This window comes from Podarcis bocagei (assembly GCF_964188305.1).
Source record: "Podarcis bocagei genome assembly, chromosome: 11".
Lineage (NCBI taxonomy): Eukaryota > Metazoa > Chordata > Lepidosauria > Squamata > Lacertidae > Podarcis > Podarcis bocagei.
In genome coordinates this window covers 21,785,825-21,801,753 of record NC_138136.1, presented here as the reverse complement: position 1 = coordinate 21,801,753, position 15,929 = coordinate 21,785,825, and the positions used below count along the sequence as shown (strand labels likewise).

General features: G+C 44.2%; 1 protein-coding gene and 1 long non-coding RNA gene across 4 annotated transcripts; one reads left to right on the top strand and one right to left on the bottom strand.

Moving 5' to 3' along the window:
* Positions 1-58: 58 nt before the first annotated feature.
* Positions 59-15,929, bottom strand: REEP5 (receptor accessory protein 5). Of its 3 annotated transcripts, none has more exons than XM_081213934.1 (5): positions 15,637-15,929; positions 13,897-13,990; positions 2,903-3,041; positions 1,673-1,841; positions 59-430 (listed from the first exon to the last, which is right to left on the bottom strand). In XM_081213934.1, the coding sequence occupies exons 1-5, from the start codon at positions 15,752-15,754 to the stop codon at positions 381-383; spliced, it is 570 nt and encodes a 189-aa protein (XP_081070060.1). In that variant the 5' UTR covers positions 15,755-15,929; the 3' UTR covers positions 59-380. The 3 variants fall into 3 exon arrangements, with proteins under 3 accessions (XP_081070060.1, XP_081070061.1, XP_081070062.1); XM_081213935.1 differs by lacking the exon at positions 15,637-15,929 and adding an exon at positions 14,250-14,297; XM_081213936.1 differs by lacking the exon at positions 15,637-15,929 and adding an exon at positions 14,209-14,242.
* Positions 3,048-8,857, top strand: LOC308597925. Its single transcript, XR_014013292.1, has 2 exons — positions 3,048-5,774; positions 8,681-8,857. It is a non-coding gene; the product is annotated as an uncharacterized lncRNA (long non-coding RNA).

Below are 15,929 nucleotides of genomic sequence, written 5' to 3'. Positions count from 1 at the left end.
TGTCAGATATGCAACAGAGCTTTTACCATGGACATTGCATGCACAAAGAAACAAAGTGTAATGGTCAGAACCTGGGGCATACTTTATTTAAAGTTTACGTTAACTGCAAGACAAGACAGTATTGAAAGTCCCTTCTCTGCTCAGGAGATGAATAAACTAATCTGTAAGCTTTAGATGCTACCCACTGCACTGGTTTTAAATAAAAATGCTTACTTTCAATACAGAGAACTGCAAAAGCAAGCAATCTTACAACACATTCCTTTAATAAAATAAAAAAATGTTTACAAGGCAACAAGATTCAAATTACTATATCACAGTCCCCAGTAACATCAAGCTGCATAAGGGAAGTGATGAGGAAACTTATCTTCCAGTTAACCGTTTTAAGTGCTCTTCTTCTCGTCACCCAGTAAATTTATTGTTGCTTTTTTAGCTGAAAGAAGAAGAAGAAAGTGGCATTTATATACCGCACAACAGTATTTCTCTGGCCAGCTTACAATAAAAGTAAAACAATTTAGCACAAAGAGAGCCATAACAATGCATCATAAAAATAGCAGAGAGAAAATCTATGTAGAGATAAAATCTCACAGCAGCACCAAAATGTTTGCTAATCTTGAAAGATTAGTAAAACTCCAAAAAACTGGTAGATCACTAAAAAAAAACCCACAACCCTTAAAATCAGGAAGCCTGGGGAAACAAAGAGGTGTTTACCTGGTGCTGAAAAGATCACAATGCAGGTGTTGCTCAAGCCTCTCTAAGGAGGACATTCCAGAAGAGGTGCCACCCTCTTTGGTACATGCCCACCATATCTTGTTTGGCAAAGACAAAGGGCCTCGTAAGGAGCTTTAATTATAATGGCATTGCTGAATTACTATTGTTCAGCAGCTGGAATTATCGCAGCTCTGCAAATGCTCTCCACATCAATATTCTGAGTTATGGGTGTGCTTTTTTTTAAATGGCCCAGTACTAAAAACTCTGCAACCTGTCTAAATTAAGAATTGTTGCTGCTGTTGTTCATGCAGAACAAGGTGGCTGAGGAAACCACACTTATCCTGTGGGACTTCTGCTGAACCCCAACATTATCTCCCCTCCCATATTTGAGATGTCATAAGGTATTTTCTGTGCAACTCAAAGCGCTCATGGGCTACAGCAGGGATGGGAACCTGTAATCCTCCAGATGGTGTCGAGACAACAGTTTCCATCATTCCTGACCATTGGCCATGCTGGTTGTGGCTGATGAGAGTCCACAACATTTGGAGGGCTTCACTCCCCTGGGTTAGAGGCGTTGTCTTTGAAAAAACAAGTGTTGGGATTTTCAGCATCAAGTACCTGATTCGGTGTTTATTTGATGCAATCCCAGGTGTCCATGAAATTTGCCTCTACTGCTCAGGTCAAAGCCAATGCTACTCACTATGGTCAAAGGAAGAAAACACAGACACATCCCATCAAGAGCTACTTGGGTTTTATTGTGTCTCTTTCTTAATGTAATATGGCAGTAAATCATACGATTTAACTCAAATAAAATAGACCCACATGCCATAGTACATCTCACCGCATCACTCCCCACCCCTTCTAACACCTTTGTTCAAAACCAGCTACACATTCACAGTTATCCACAAAGTAGTCTAGCCAGGGCAGAAAAATTATTGGAATAAACTGGCCCTATAGACCTCACCTTCTTTAGTAATGGTGTCTGCTGTCTCTGCAGCTTTGTCTTTCAGATCCTTTACTACGTTATCCAGCTGAGCCTCATGCTTCAGGAAGAAGGGGCGGATAATTCGGTGGTAAAGCAGCTCTGCCCCATTTGAAGGACTGGGAGCCATGCACCATACCAGAAATCCACACTGCAAAAAAAAAAAAGGGGGGGGGGAAAGAACCAGGAAACCAGATTTTATCACACTGCCCATCATTAGTGGCATAGAAAGATATGTAATCCTCATGTCGGACAAGCTGGTATAGCATATGATCTAAGACACAGAGCTATAAATCCAGAGTCCCCATGTTTGAATTTCACTTCTGCCATGGCAATAGGTGACCATAAGCATGCCCCTCTAATTCACCTCTGGCGCCTCTGCTTCGCCCCCCCCCCCCAAATACAGGGTTGTTGTAAGGATTGCAGTAAGGATTGAAAACTCTAAAGTGCTGTATAAATACTACATGTGCAGTTCACAGTTGAAAACCCATGCAAATGACACTTAGTGCAATATGCACCTAAGAGTTATTTGAACAGGTCACAGTCCTATGCTGAAGCCAATAAGCGGAAAGCATGCCTGTTCAATCCTGTATGAAACCTCCAAGACCAGTGACTATGTGCTTATGAATATTAGTTACTGGGAAGCAGTAGCAGGAGAAGACTCCTGCCTTCACACCCTGCTTGTAAGATGCTTCCTAGATGTAGCTCTGTGGCCACTGTGGGGAACAGAATCCTGCTCTAGACAGCCTTTTGCTCTGATCCAGTAGGTCGCTTCTTAAAACCTAGGGAATAAATTGGTATGTCTGCACAGCAGATAGTATAAAAGAAGCGCCTGCATCACGGATTTTAAAAGCCAAACGTAAGAACCGAAGAGAGTATTCTTGGATCAGACCAACATCCCATCTAGTCTATAACCTTTTGTTCTCATAGTAGTCAGCCAGATATCCCAATGAGAAGCCCACAACCGGAAGCCGAGTGCAACAGCATTTGTTCTGCTTGTGATCTCCAACCTGTATTCAGAAGCACACAGCCGATGATGGAGCCAGAACACAACTATCATGGTTTGTTGCTTTTAAGAGCCTTATTCTCCTCTTTAAAGCTATCCAAGCTGGTGGCTATCACTAACCTCTTGTGGCAGTGAATTCTGTAGGCTGACAACACACTGCTCCTAAATTTTCTGCAGGCTACAGTTGAGGGTACAAGCAAACATACCTTAATCATGTAGTAGAAAGGGAACCAGGAGAGAAAGATGTCAGAGAAAAATTCCGCTATGCTGAAGACGCCATACACAACCCAATAGGTCAGCCACTGTGTGTCGTCATCTTTGTTAGGGCTTTCAATAGCCTTGATGCTGAAAGAAAAACATTTAAAGGGTAAGTCAACTCATTCCCTCTACAACACATACACACATGGTCACAGATCTACTCCAGTTGTTGTCACTGTTGATTAAATTTGTATACCACAATTGATCTCTAGATCCCAGGGCAGTTCACAAGCTGAGTGCTCGCAGGCAAAGCAGCTGTCCTAGGTTTCCTTTTTTAGCATTATCTTTACAGTTACAGCTGCAATCTTCTATAACATCCGTACTAGGGATACGAATGGGCTGCAAAACTAAACGCACTCTACATCAATTTCCCACCAAAATCTGGTTTGCTAATATGAATCCTAAAAACAATCCTAAATGGTGGCGGTAAAATAATGTAGCAGAGAACAATCACTTTTTAAACCCTGTTGGCAGAACATGGAGGAAACATCTTTTTCTCTATGGCAGCCTGGGGCAGTGGGGATACGCTATGCCAGCTCCAAGGCTGGCATACTCTTGCAGGTGGTTTGGAGAGGTGGCATCCTGTTTGAGGCACGTGATAATGATATGGTTGTGGTGGTATAAGCTAATGTGTGCACCAGTTTAGCTATACACATGATCAGGTAGCAAAGTTGTACACTGAAGAACATTCAGAAGTTCCAGTGATACCATGAAGATAAAACACACTTTGAGCAAGGGTAGATTCCACATGTTTCACAAACCTCAGGGGGTGCACAGCCCAGGAGGCTCTGAAAAGCTCAGATGCAGGCAGTCCAGTGAGAATGTACTCCCTCCCCATCATATTGAAAGGCTACCAAACACCTTGGTGGATTATGACAACTTGAAACATCAAGAGCTATTGAGAACCGCTCACATACGCTGTCAAAGCCAAAACTGCTGCTGCCGCCTCTTAAATGTGAATAATTATTTTAATGATCACTTATGATAAGTTATTCTGTTGGAAAACACTGTTCTTTTTCAAGACCAGACAAAGCCTGTAATATGCCATTTGTGAGTGTTAACATATCCATTAGATATGAAAACCCAGTGCAAAGTGAAATCAAGCTGTTTCGAAATTCAAAATTCCTACCAGGATACAGGAAAAATACTTGCACCTAACTGGAGTGAGCCAATAGGATTTTTGGGATGTGGCAGTGCAGAGATTTATCTAAATCAATGTGACACTCCAGAAAATGGTTTAAAGACTAAACGTGTAGCTGTACCATATAGTTTTTCTTAGGCTGTTACCTGTTGTATTAAGATAATGTAGGCGTGGGAGATTGGTGAGGCAGCTGTCAGTTGCCTCTGGCCATCTTGTCAGAACAGCTTTTCTGCTTCAAACAACACGAGCTTTCTGCCACAAGAGCTTTCTACAGGTGTTTGCTTGTTACTGCTTTCCAATCATAAACTTTTCCCAGTTCTTGCCATCTCCCCCATCCCCACGCCCGAAAGGTATATTTGAACACAGCGAATACTTGTAAACACCTGCCCTTGATGGACCAGAAGGGTAGGTAAGATTTGAAGAGACTCTGAAACCGACTTGTAATATATATGTTTGACCTACAGAAACATGTAGCACTTCAAAAACAACAGAAGTTAGAAACTGGAAGAACAGGTTTTGTTCTGGGGGGAGGAGGGGGGAAAGATAGAACGGATAACCCATTTGGACACTAAATTTCTACTCTGCAATTGGGAAGAAATGTTTAAGTTCCAGTGCTTCTGGGATAACAAACACATCCCACAATAATCTTTCCTGCTGTAAGATGACAAAGGGCAGCGCAATGACCTTTTCCCCCCACCCTCTGGGCAAGTACCACCACTCTCTTTTATTCTGTCCCCAAGATATGACTAATGTAGATAAGGAATAATATTTTAGTGATGTCTTGACAGAGTGATCAGAGGGAGGATTTTCCCACCAGCTCAGTAAAAATGGGATGGGTCAAAAATGCCTTGAAGTGAAGCCACTTGCCTGCTGACCTGGGGCAAGAAGTGGTTGCCACTGAATCAGTTTTAATACGTTTGCCAAAGAAACATTTTGTTCCGTTTTAAGTGCCTAAATCTCCCAGGCAGAGATCTGCTGAATCAGGACTTTGCTGAAGCTGTCAATTTATACCTCCAGCTCTATGGCGATAATCATATCCCAAACCAATTTCACTGGTTTTTCACGGGCTGAATGTACCAAGCACAATATGCAAAACCTAATTTGGTTGAGCAAATGAGAATAGAAATTGGAGGTGCTGAATTGTGTTCAGGAGGCCGTGGGGTGGGGAGATTTTGAAATTCAAATTAAAAGACTCTCACTGACCTAGATTTATTGGCAGGTTTCTTGAAAAGATGAGTTGGAATTGTCACACTGTTCTAACAACCTGACGCTCGAGAACAACTATCCAGTGTGCCCGAAGCAAATGTATTGTATATATTATGATCTCTAAGTAGGCAGAGTAGATTGAAAGCTGGGCTATGCCCAAACAGTATGATGCAATGCATTATAACTGCAGGCTTGTTTTTAATGTCAAGTAGTTACTTAAACTATAGCATCCATTCCGAACCTAATTCCTTCCAGATGTTTTGGACTTCACTTCTGATCATCCCCAACCTCTGGGGCTGATGGGAGCAGCAGTCTAGAATATCTAGAGGGCACCTGGCTGGGGAAGGCTGGACTGTAGCAATGTCTATGAGGAAGCAGAGCATGATGCAAGCTTTCGTCTGAAAAAAATCACAGCCATGTGTTTTATTATAAGATTTGTGATCCACCATGGAGGCCATTTTTTCTCACTTTAGGTAAGGCAAGTTTGAAGACTGCTGTCAAATTTTCCAGTACCATACGCAGAATTCAGCACACTGAACAGGCACAAACAAATAGAGCTCCCCTTTCAATCCTTACCCAGTTCGCACATTGTGGTAAACCATAGTTAACGGTTACTGCGAACACATTGATCTGGGCTGATCTGCCCCGTCCTGCCACCGCACAGGGAAAAACAGGCCACTGTCTCTGGCTTAGCAATTATGTCCAAGCCAGGAATTATTATTGTGGGTGAGACATTGTATTATTGTGGGTGAGGAGATCCCTGGTGGGTGAGGAGATCCCTGGTAAAAATCTCTGTCTGGGATCATGGTTCGTTTCTCTCAAACAAACTACAAGTAAGCCAAGAACAAACATTGGCTACAGAACGTGGGGCCAGCCACCTGTCAAATTTATTTCCAGAAGATAACCATCTACAGCACAGGGACGTCAAACCACCATGCAGTGTTTGCAAATAACCCTGCATAGTGCTTTGAAGCACCGGTGAAGCCTAGAGTTACCGCCCATCAGCTGACAGGCAGTAACTCCAAGCCTGCTTCAGGAATTGTCTTTGCAACAGAGTCTCCTTGTGCAACTGATCCAGTGGGCTTCCAGTTACTGCCTATCAGCTGACAGGCAGTAGCTGGTTGTTGGGTGCCTGGGAAGCCCTATGTTCAGCTGAGCACCAACCACACAGCTGCTTTCTGACCAGCAGTGCCTGCAGAGCCCCTTTCAACCAAGCCCTCCCATCCTTTGCCTCCCTTCACCTGGTGACATTAATTGTAGGACAGGTGGCTGAAGTTTGCTTAAAAATATCCTGATGGGTAAAATGAAGAGAGCTGGTGGACTGGATTAGGCCCATGGACTGGAGATTCCCCAGCCCAGTTTACCATGATGTGCAGATGAAGACAATGCCTGCAGTATGGAATTAGGCAAAGGCATTCTTGCTTTTACTGGACAGGGAAATTAATAACCAGGTTCAAAGAAGCTTTGATGCAGCCTAACACGAGAAGCCACATAAGCATGGGACACTATCAGCCCATGGACTTTTATGGGCAGCGGCTGTTTTGCTAGAGACACAGTGAACTTAGTGGAACGGTTTCTGGCTGACTTGAAAATACTGCAAATCAACAGCAGGGCACTGAAAAGCACGGAATAAATTTCTGTTGCAAGAAAGAGACAGAGGATAGCTGGCTTTTCCTACAAGTCCTTCCTATGGGGCATTTACTCCCCACCACGCAGCACAGTGGACAAGGAGGCAAAGTCACAAGAGTGACTCGAATAGTGTGGTAAAGGTGACCCAGGGATAATCACACACTCTCAGCCTAATCTACCTGATACACAATGGTCCACACATTTTGGCTAGCCTCAGAGATGGGCTACAATTTAGTAGAAAAGCCACAAGTGGCCCCTTGTTCCTAAGCTTATGCAACACCTCTGCATGAGTCCTGCATGAGCCCTGCTCCCTTCTCCCAGCTTCTAGCAAGGATCTGGAAAAGGACAGTCCTTGCAGTTACACTGAGTTTCAGTTGATTCCTACACATTTTCCTGGCTCCCGCGTTTGCAGCAGGGGCTTGCGTTTGCAGTGGGCAGACGAGGCATTGAGTGGGTCCACTGCCTGGGTGGGCAAGGCACTCAGAGTAGACAAGGCTTTTCTCTCTGGAGCTAAAAGGAAAGGCTAGTGTTTGTTTTGGTGCTGGGTGGCCAGGGTGCCCCAAGCACCTCTGCCATCCAACCCCAAAGAGCAAGCTACGGCCTTTTGTCTCTGCTGAAGCAAGGGGTGGGATTGTCATATGTTGTCATACGTGTGGAGGAAAACCTTAAACACGTTGCAGAGTTCAGCAGAGTTCCCAAAAATAGACCAGAGGCAATAGAACTTCATTCAGCAGAGCTGAAGGCAAATGTAGCATAATGGTTATCAAATCCAATACAATCAGGATTGGTTCAGTCCATACAAAATCCAGTTGCAGCATTTATAAACTTAACTCAGAATAAGACTAAACCTTAACACTAAGAAACACCACGCCAGAAGGAAGAGAGAGAAAGAGAAAAGTAAAGACCCAGGGTCCTTTTGGCCTATATTTATAGTCAGCATGACTCTGCAGAATAGAGATATGAGAACCAGTTCAAAGCAGCTTCCCAGAAGATATAACCCAAACAATCATTAACTCTTCTGCCTCTGCTTCTCTCACACAGAGAAGCTTCTAGTAGATTTTTGTATTAATCAGAATAGAAAAGAATAGGAAAGATCTTTACAGATCTTTACAATGTTTTCTGCACTAAGAAATGCAAGTGCAGCCAGTTGTGATGCAGCCTCTAAAATTCCACTTCCAAGCAGAAGATAAAGGCCAGGACTTCTCTCCTCACCCTTGAAAAGGAAAAGCTTCCTCTTGTTATGGCAAGCATTCTGGGTGGTATTGTGGACCTTTTCTTATTAAGCTGGTTATGAAGAGCTCCTTGGGTAAGGTTACCAGACACCCCCGTTTCTCGGGGACAATCAGTCCCCTGACAAAATCCATTTAGTGGGAAGTTGAAAAGTGTCCCCAGATTCATTGAAAAAAATCTGGTAACCTTATCCTTGGGAGAAAAAGCAGGGTAACAGACATGATAGTCTGCTTCTGTCCTCTCCCAACCTACAGGAATGATTGTGAATCTACATGTGCTGTTTCTAAAGAGTTTGCCACAGAAATGCTCCAGAATTTACACGATTACATTCATTCGCAGCCTTTTTGCAAAACCAAGTAGGAATCCCTTTTTCCTCTAGTGTTCTGAACCACTTTCTTTTCTTTTCTTTTTTTACTGTTACTTACATTTAATCTACGCATATTTTCCCTCTGGTGTTCTATGTAGGTCATAAACATTCAAATACCTTTGAGATGCTAAATGAACTTTCAACTACTTTCAGTTTTGCCCAGTTATTTAGGCAGAGCCCAGAAATACTAAGAAAAGAAAAGAAGGCTGATGCAATTAATGGAAAGTGATTTACCAGAGTGTCTGGAAATCCACAAAGTTCAGTCTTATGACAATACATGTGTTATAGAAATACAAAATTAAGCCAGTGGGACAGGGTTTCCCAACTTAATTCGCCTTTTGCCCTTGCCTTGTACAGAGACGCTGGTCACCAATATAATTCAATTATTCACAATGAGGTGAGAAGGAACCTGAAAAGTCCAACAATGAAAAAAAATATGCAGCATGGGAGATGTCTGTGCTGTTGGCTAACAGCTTTAGCACCTGACCACGAGCAGAATGCAGTATAGTACCTAGGAAAATAAGATAGAAAACAGAAGAGGAAGGTATGAACCTACCTCTATTAAGACTGTGCCCCCCCCCCACATACCATACATGTAAAACACATGACTTCTCCCAAAGAATCCTGGGAACTATAGTTTACCTCTAAGAGACCTTTAAACTACAGTTCCCAGTATCTTTTTTTGGGGGGAGCCATGTGTTTTAAATATAATATGTGGATATGACCTGCATGATCTGTAATTCTCTGGCACTGGCATCTGCCTTAGGCACATCTAGCATCTGCCTTAGGCACAGTGTTAGAAACTGAGATATGAAAGCTGGGAGCTAAATGGCACTTTCAACCTAGGTGCAACAACGGAATGTCCAGGTGTGTTTTTTTAATAACAAGAATACAAATCTGAAAATGAATAAATTGCAGCTAAAATATTATGTTCATTTTGCACATGGTCTAGTCCTTCCCCTGTTCTCCCCCCTAATATTCTTAAGAGGCTCTCCTCCAGTCTTCAGAGAGTAGCTGGAAGTGGGGAGGAGGAAAAAGGCCGTCTTTTCCTTCCACTCTGCAGTTTTAATCTGAAATCTTAGGCACAGTACTGCGCCCACAGCTCAGAAACTGCTCACGCTAATGAAATTCCCTGTCGCAAAATGCGCCTAGAACAATGGGAGTTTTGAACACTGCTTAGACAGTGTTCTGCTTAGATTGCTTAGAATACTGCCCATCGATCCATTTAGCTCACTGCAGTCTACAGCAGCAGCGGACAACATATGGCCACATATGGCCACCTGCCTAGTTTTAAGAGAGAGAATTTTAGTCCTGTCTGTTACATAAAGTGTCTGAAACCCCAGGGAGATGTGCTGGAAGGTAACCAGATTAGCACAGTCTCACCATAAGAGAACACTTTCCACAGACTTCTGCTATGCAACTCCCAAGATGAAGCAAACCATGTTGCAAGACTCTGGCGAGCTATTTGCAGTTATCTTCACATTGTCAAAGTGACAACATAAAAACTGTTTGGTCCTGCAAAGCATGGACGAGTCAATCTCAGAAATAACTAGGATCATCCAGATGGCAAGTTGAGACTTAGCGAAACTTAAAACACCTTGGAAAACATAAGGACAGATATTTAGGAAGGCAATGTGTTAGCCTTTTCGAAGCAGAGCGTCCTGCAGTTTTATGGTGTCGGAATTTTAAAAATCCTATCGCTTAACCCACTGCCGCTTTAGTTTCTCGTGTACAATGGAGATTTCGCTGCATCGTCACTAAACGTATTAGCCTGTGGATTTTTTCTACTCCCGGGGCAAGCACCGTGCTCTGAAAGTGTTGTGTGCTATTATCAGACCCGCAGGCGACACATCACAGTGACAATTGTGCAATTAACCTAACTGTGCAACTACACTATGCATGGCTACTTGGAAGCAAACTCCACTGAATTCAATGGAACTTGTTCCCAGTTACCTGTACAGCAGAAATGGGAAACCTGTGGGCCTCTGGGAGTTGCGAGACTACAACTCCCATCATCCCTGACTACTGGCTGGGGCTGCTTCTGTGTCAAAAAATCTACCACTAGATTTTTGTCACACTTGTCCAATGCAAATGTGTCAATTCACCAGGTTGCTACAAGAAGCCCTCCAAAAACAGGAAGCATGCATCATTGGATGATTTGTATTTGTGGGAAGGGACAAGGAGCTTTGTAGAAATGACAGGGGCCACTGAGGCTGTCTCTACAGCAAATAACTACTATGCGAAAAGCAAACAGATTTTAAAAATGCGTTTGACATGGAAGCACCCACTGGACTTTACCGACCCTTTCTACACACAAGATTTCATACAACTAGCTTATAAGCCTATGCTAGGAATCTGCAATTTTAGAACTTCTGCCAGATTTAAGAATGTATAAGGGAAACTGCCTCTGCCTCAAGTTAAGACTTTGGTCTGCAGACTTCTCACCCTGCAGGATGCAGAATTGTAAGCCAGTTCAGGCATGACAGGTACCTTGGTTTTCGGGAGTCAAACAGACTCCCGGAATGAATTAAATTTGAGGTGGCTGCAGGAGCTTCCTGGACTCAATTGGAAGCCACTTCTGACATTCGGCTTCTGAAAAACGTTCACAAACCGGAACACTCACTTCCGGGTTTGCGGCGTTTGGGAGCCAATTTGTTCAGGAGCCAAGCCGTTCGACTGCCAAGGTACCACTGTATCTCAATGACACCACTGCCTTTGGAGCGTACAGAACCACATTTGAGCCTGGAGTTGGTCTGTGCTCATATGTTTGAGTGAACTGGGGGCTGGAGAGCACATGTGACCACCAAGATTTGTGTGACGATGAAGGCACATTTTCAAGTTACCACCACTACAAAAATCTCCATGGTTGCATATCATCATTCCATATGGTTCAAACAAACAAACAAACACCACCTCGGTACAAAGCCCACCAGAAGCTCTTTCCTCTCTCTTCAACTCATATGGGGATTTTCATTATTTACCAGTCAACTCTGGGGGACTTCTGTTTTACTTTCATTTCTAACTATTGCATGTTTCCTAACCTGCTTGAAAGTCCAAGTGAATCCAATGTGAACATACACATTAGAGGATTTGCATGTACACATGCAAGTTTTTTGCTACTTTTATTAACCTTACTCATCATGAAACCACATAATGGGAACAGCATTGATACCATTATAGCATGCGGAGAATACTGCACTGAGCACTGGGAAGAGGAAAGAAGAATATACAGGTATGGCTATCACTGGATTACTGGCACTGGAACCTGTGAGGTGACTGCACTGAGAAGCATCACATTGCGTTTCAGGCAATATGAATGCTCTGTTTTTGGATATTAGATCTGCAAGTGACCCATTTATACATGCAAGTCGCTAAGTAACAAACAAGCACATGTGAAATACTGGCACTAATTTATATAGTTTTGAGCTATTTAATGTATGTATTGTGTTTGTTGCATAATTCTGCATTAATATGCATCAATGCTGTTCACTGCTTTGGGGCCTCCAGGCTAAAAAGTGAGGGTGTGTGTGTATAGATACAGTGGTACCTCGGGTTACATACACTTCAGGTTACAGACTCTGCTAACCCAGGAATAGTACCTCTGGTTAAGAACTTTGCTTCAGGATGGGAACAGAAATTGTGCTCCAGCGCCGCCGCGGCAGTGGGAAGCCCCATTAGCTAAAGTGGTGCTTCAGGTTAAGAACAGTTTCAGGTTAAGAATGGACCTCCGGAACGAATTAAGTACGTAACCAGAGGTACCACTGTATCTAAAAAAGTGGAGTGTGTGTGTGTGTGTTTATATCTACACACACTCACACCCCCATGTCATACGCTCTATAAAGATACTGAGTACTTCCACGGACAAAAAAAGTTACAAGTAAGACAGGAGCTGACCGAGATGCTGTTTATGAACATAAGCAGACAGATTTATAGGAGACATCCCATCAATATCCTATATATGGTCAAACTAGATTTGATGTAGGAGATCTACAACTGAATCTTCTGGTGTTGAGGATAGCTCAGTTGGTAGAGCATGAGGCTTTTAATCTTAAGGTCATGAGTTTGAGTGCAAAAGATTGCTGCATTGCAGGGGGTTGGACTAGATGACCCTTGGGGTCCTTTCCCGCTATAAAATTCTCTTATTCTATGCTGTCTTCTTTGTTGTTGTTAAAAGCTGGGGGGAGGATCTGAATTGATTACAGTGCGGGTGGAAGGCTTTATCTTTTCCCATTATGTGATTTCTTAATCTTAAATCTATAGCAATGGTGCTATTATCCCGGGGGGTGGGGGTTGTGAAGAGAGAACGCATGGACCCATGTTGTCTTACCCAAGTTCAGTTGTCTGAGAAGTGATGCAAGGCTAATGAGGAAAGCTCTCTTTGATCTGTGCTGGCAATTTCACACATACAAGTTCTCACTTGATGTCGAGGGATAAAAAGACGCACATGTGAAAAAGTACCTTTAGCTTTTCCAGAACATACAGGCGCACTTAAGACAGGGCACTCACATGAAATTCTCACCATGCTTTCCCAACGCAGTGCTCATTTCACAATAAGATTGCAAAACTGCAGTCTTTTCCATCACGTTTAAGGCGCGGCTCTCATCCTAATCCATACCAGCTGTTAACATTCAGCCTTCAGTCAAGTTCCCATTAGATGAGCCCGGTGTTGCAGCAGCCAACAAAATGCCCTGTTCTTATGTGTATTGAGGCTACATCTTGTAAAGAAGGGGAAGACAGTCTAAAAAACCCTGAAATAACTGCTTAACTTTGGCTGGATCGAAACTTCTCACTTGTTTTAAAAAAATAGGAGGCCACACATTTGCTCAAATACACCCCCCCCCCCGGTTTTGAACTGACATCATCATCACCAACATTTCAGGGCACAGAGCCAAAATTTTCATTGCAACAGAAATCGCCAAGGTAACCTTTCCTTCCAGACAGAGTTCTATTATTTCCAAAAGCTTTTGTGGCATTGAGATGCCTAAATCGTGCAAACCCATCACCCACAACGTCACAGTCCATCTGCTGACTCCTCCGGCTCCAATGAGTTCTGATTCTACAGCACAGGGCAATGGCAAGATTGGGAGTTGGGGGTCAGCCTACCAAGTGAGGCAGAAGCTTCTCACTACTACTGTAAGCTCTAAGGATGCTGTAGGGAGGGGCCTGGCAAGTTCTGAACTTGCCTTAAGAAAAAATCCAAAACAATTCCTTGAAGGTTTGGCAGCCACTTGCAACCTGACAAAAAAAGAGGGAGGAAGGAGGAAAGGAAATCTATAGCACATGGCCCACCCCCTCCAAAGTTACCAGTTTCAACAGGCAGTTCCAGTACACAGAAAGAGGAAGAGGCTTCTCTCTCTCCGAACACTTACGAGATGTATGCAGGATAAGCGAACCCAATCAAGTTGCAAAGGAGGGACGCTCCATAACCGAACACCAGATAGATGGCTAGCGCGGCACCAATGGCTGAGAAAGAAAGCAGAAAGTCAGTCGGGGTGGAGAGGAGCCCTCCCTGAGCACACAATAAAGCAAAGGCTGAGTTATATAAAGATGGAAGTTTCCTTAAGGGCTGCTGAGGCGGGAAGGAAACGGATGAATTCCTTCCACGGGGCTCAACCCACAACCACCACAGCCCCCAACGTAAGCCTGGAGAACTGGGGCACCACATCCTGCCCGCTGTTTACCGTGAAGTTTAACCCTCATGGGGGTGGCGGGAGAAGCTAACCTGTGATACTGAAAGGGTACATGGCAGATCCGAGACACAAAGCGATACTTAGTTCAGCCCAGACACGTCAGCTAGTCAATTACCATCTTGTGGGAGTTTCTCTCTCTTTCTTCCCCTCCTCCTCCTCCCCCGAATTTCTCAGAAGGCACCAGTAATTTCCCTCCAAAGGCATCGAAAGTAGGGCTGGGGTTCCCCCTCCTACTTCTGTGGGGGCACAGTAACATACAAAAATCTGGTGGTGGTGGGTTTTTTTTTACCAACATGGCATAAGAGCAAGAGAGATGAAGCTGGAGGCGGGGGAATGAGCTGGACTGTTGTAACCTGAGACCAGCCCGTTTTACAGCGGCGGCTGCTGCTGGACATTCAATCCCAAGGGCTGAGACTCCCGCACCACCTCCTGTTCCTCCCCCCCCCCCTTGGACACGGTGCCTAATATGCGCCTTCTCCTGCCATAAATGTCGCCCAAGAGGGAGAGGGAGAGAGGCAGGTGCCGAGGCCCAGAAACTCCTCCTCCTCTTCTTTTTAATAATTTTTTTTATTGGAAATTTTATTTACAACATAACACAACCCCCCACCCCCAACACAGAAATCCACCCCCATCAGACACAACCATAACAAACAACAAGCATAGTGTACAACAATACAAACAACCAAATAAAAGACTTCCTTTTTCCTGTTTCTCGCATCCTTATTTACTTCTTAAAAGCTGTTTCCTTTATGAATAATTATTAAGATTTTCCTAATTAAAACTTAAAATATCCACAGTCTCCTGCAGACATTAATCGAAACAAGTCCAGGTATGAATTTTAGGGCATTGTTTTGTGAATTATTCTCTGCATTTTCCCCATGCTTCTTGAAATTCTTGTCTAGTATGATCTCTAATTGCAATTAGAGGCCCAGAATCTCTTAGCCCCACTACCCAGGACCCCTGGCATCCTAGGGGGGGGGGGCGAAACGGAGCTTTCACTCCCATTATTGCGAAGCAAGCTAGGGTGGAGAATGCGTGTGGGGGGGACGACACTGGATACTCCCTTATTATGCAAAGCGTCTGTTTCAGTGCTAAGAACATTTACGGGCTGCTTTGCATTTTGGCGTTGAGATGCCAGATGCAAACGCTTCAGAACAAACGAGAGGATTACAAATAAATAAATGCAGGGCCGTCGGGGCCGTAACAAAACAAAGGTCTTCTTTCCTCTCTTCCCTTTCAGAAACGACCTCCAGTTTCATCGTTTTGGAGAACATCGCAGGATCACAATTGCCCTTGTCGACGTGATGTTTGGCTGTGGGTGGAGGACGGGGGAGAACAGCGCGGGTCGCAGGGGAGGTTTTGGAACAGAGGAGGGGAAAAAGAGAGACGGCATCACGGAGGAGAGACGCCGCTCCTTACCAATGGCGATGAAGGACCTGTTCACGCCAGTCCTGCTCTCGATTTTCTCCAGCACGGCCGTCAGGCAGTTCTTCTCGTGCAGGAACTTGTCGAACCTCTGCCTCATGGACGCGGTCATGGTGGCGGGACCCCTTCCCTCGGACAGAGGATCCGAGAGAGAAAGAAAGCGGCTCTAGTCTCCTCCAGGCGCAATGCAAATGCAAAGCGCTTCTCAGCAGCTGGAGACGGACCCGGGCCTGCTTTGCTCGCGGAAGGGAAGGCGGAGAGACGTCAGGAGCGGCAGCGGCGGCAGC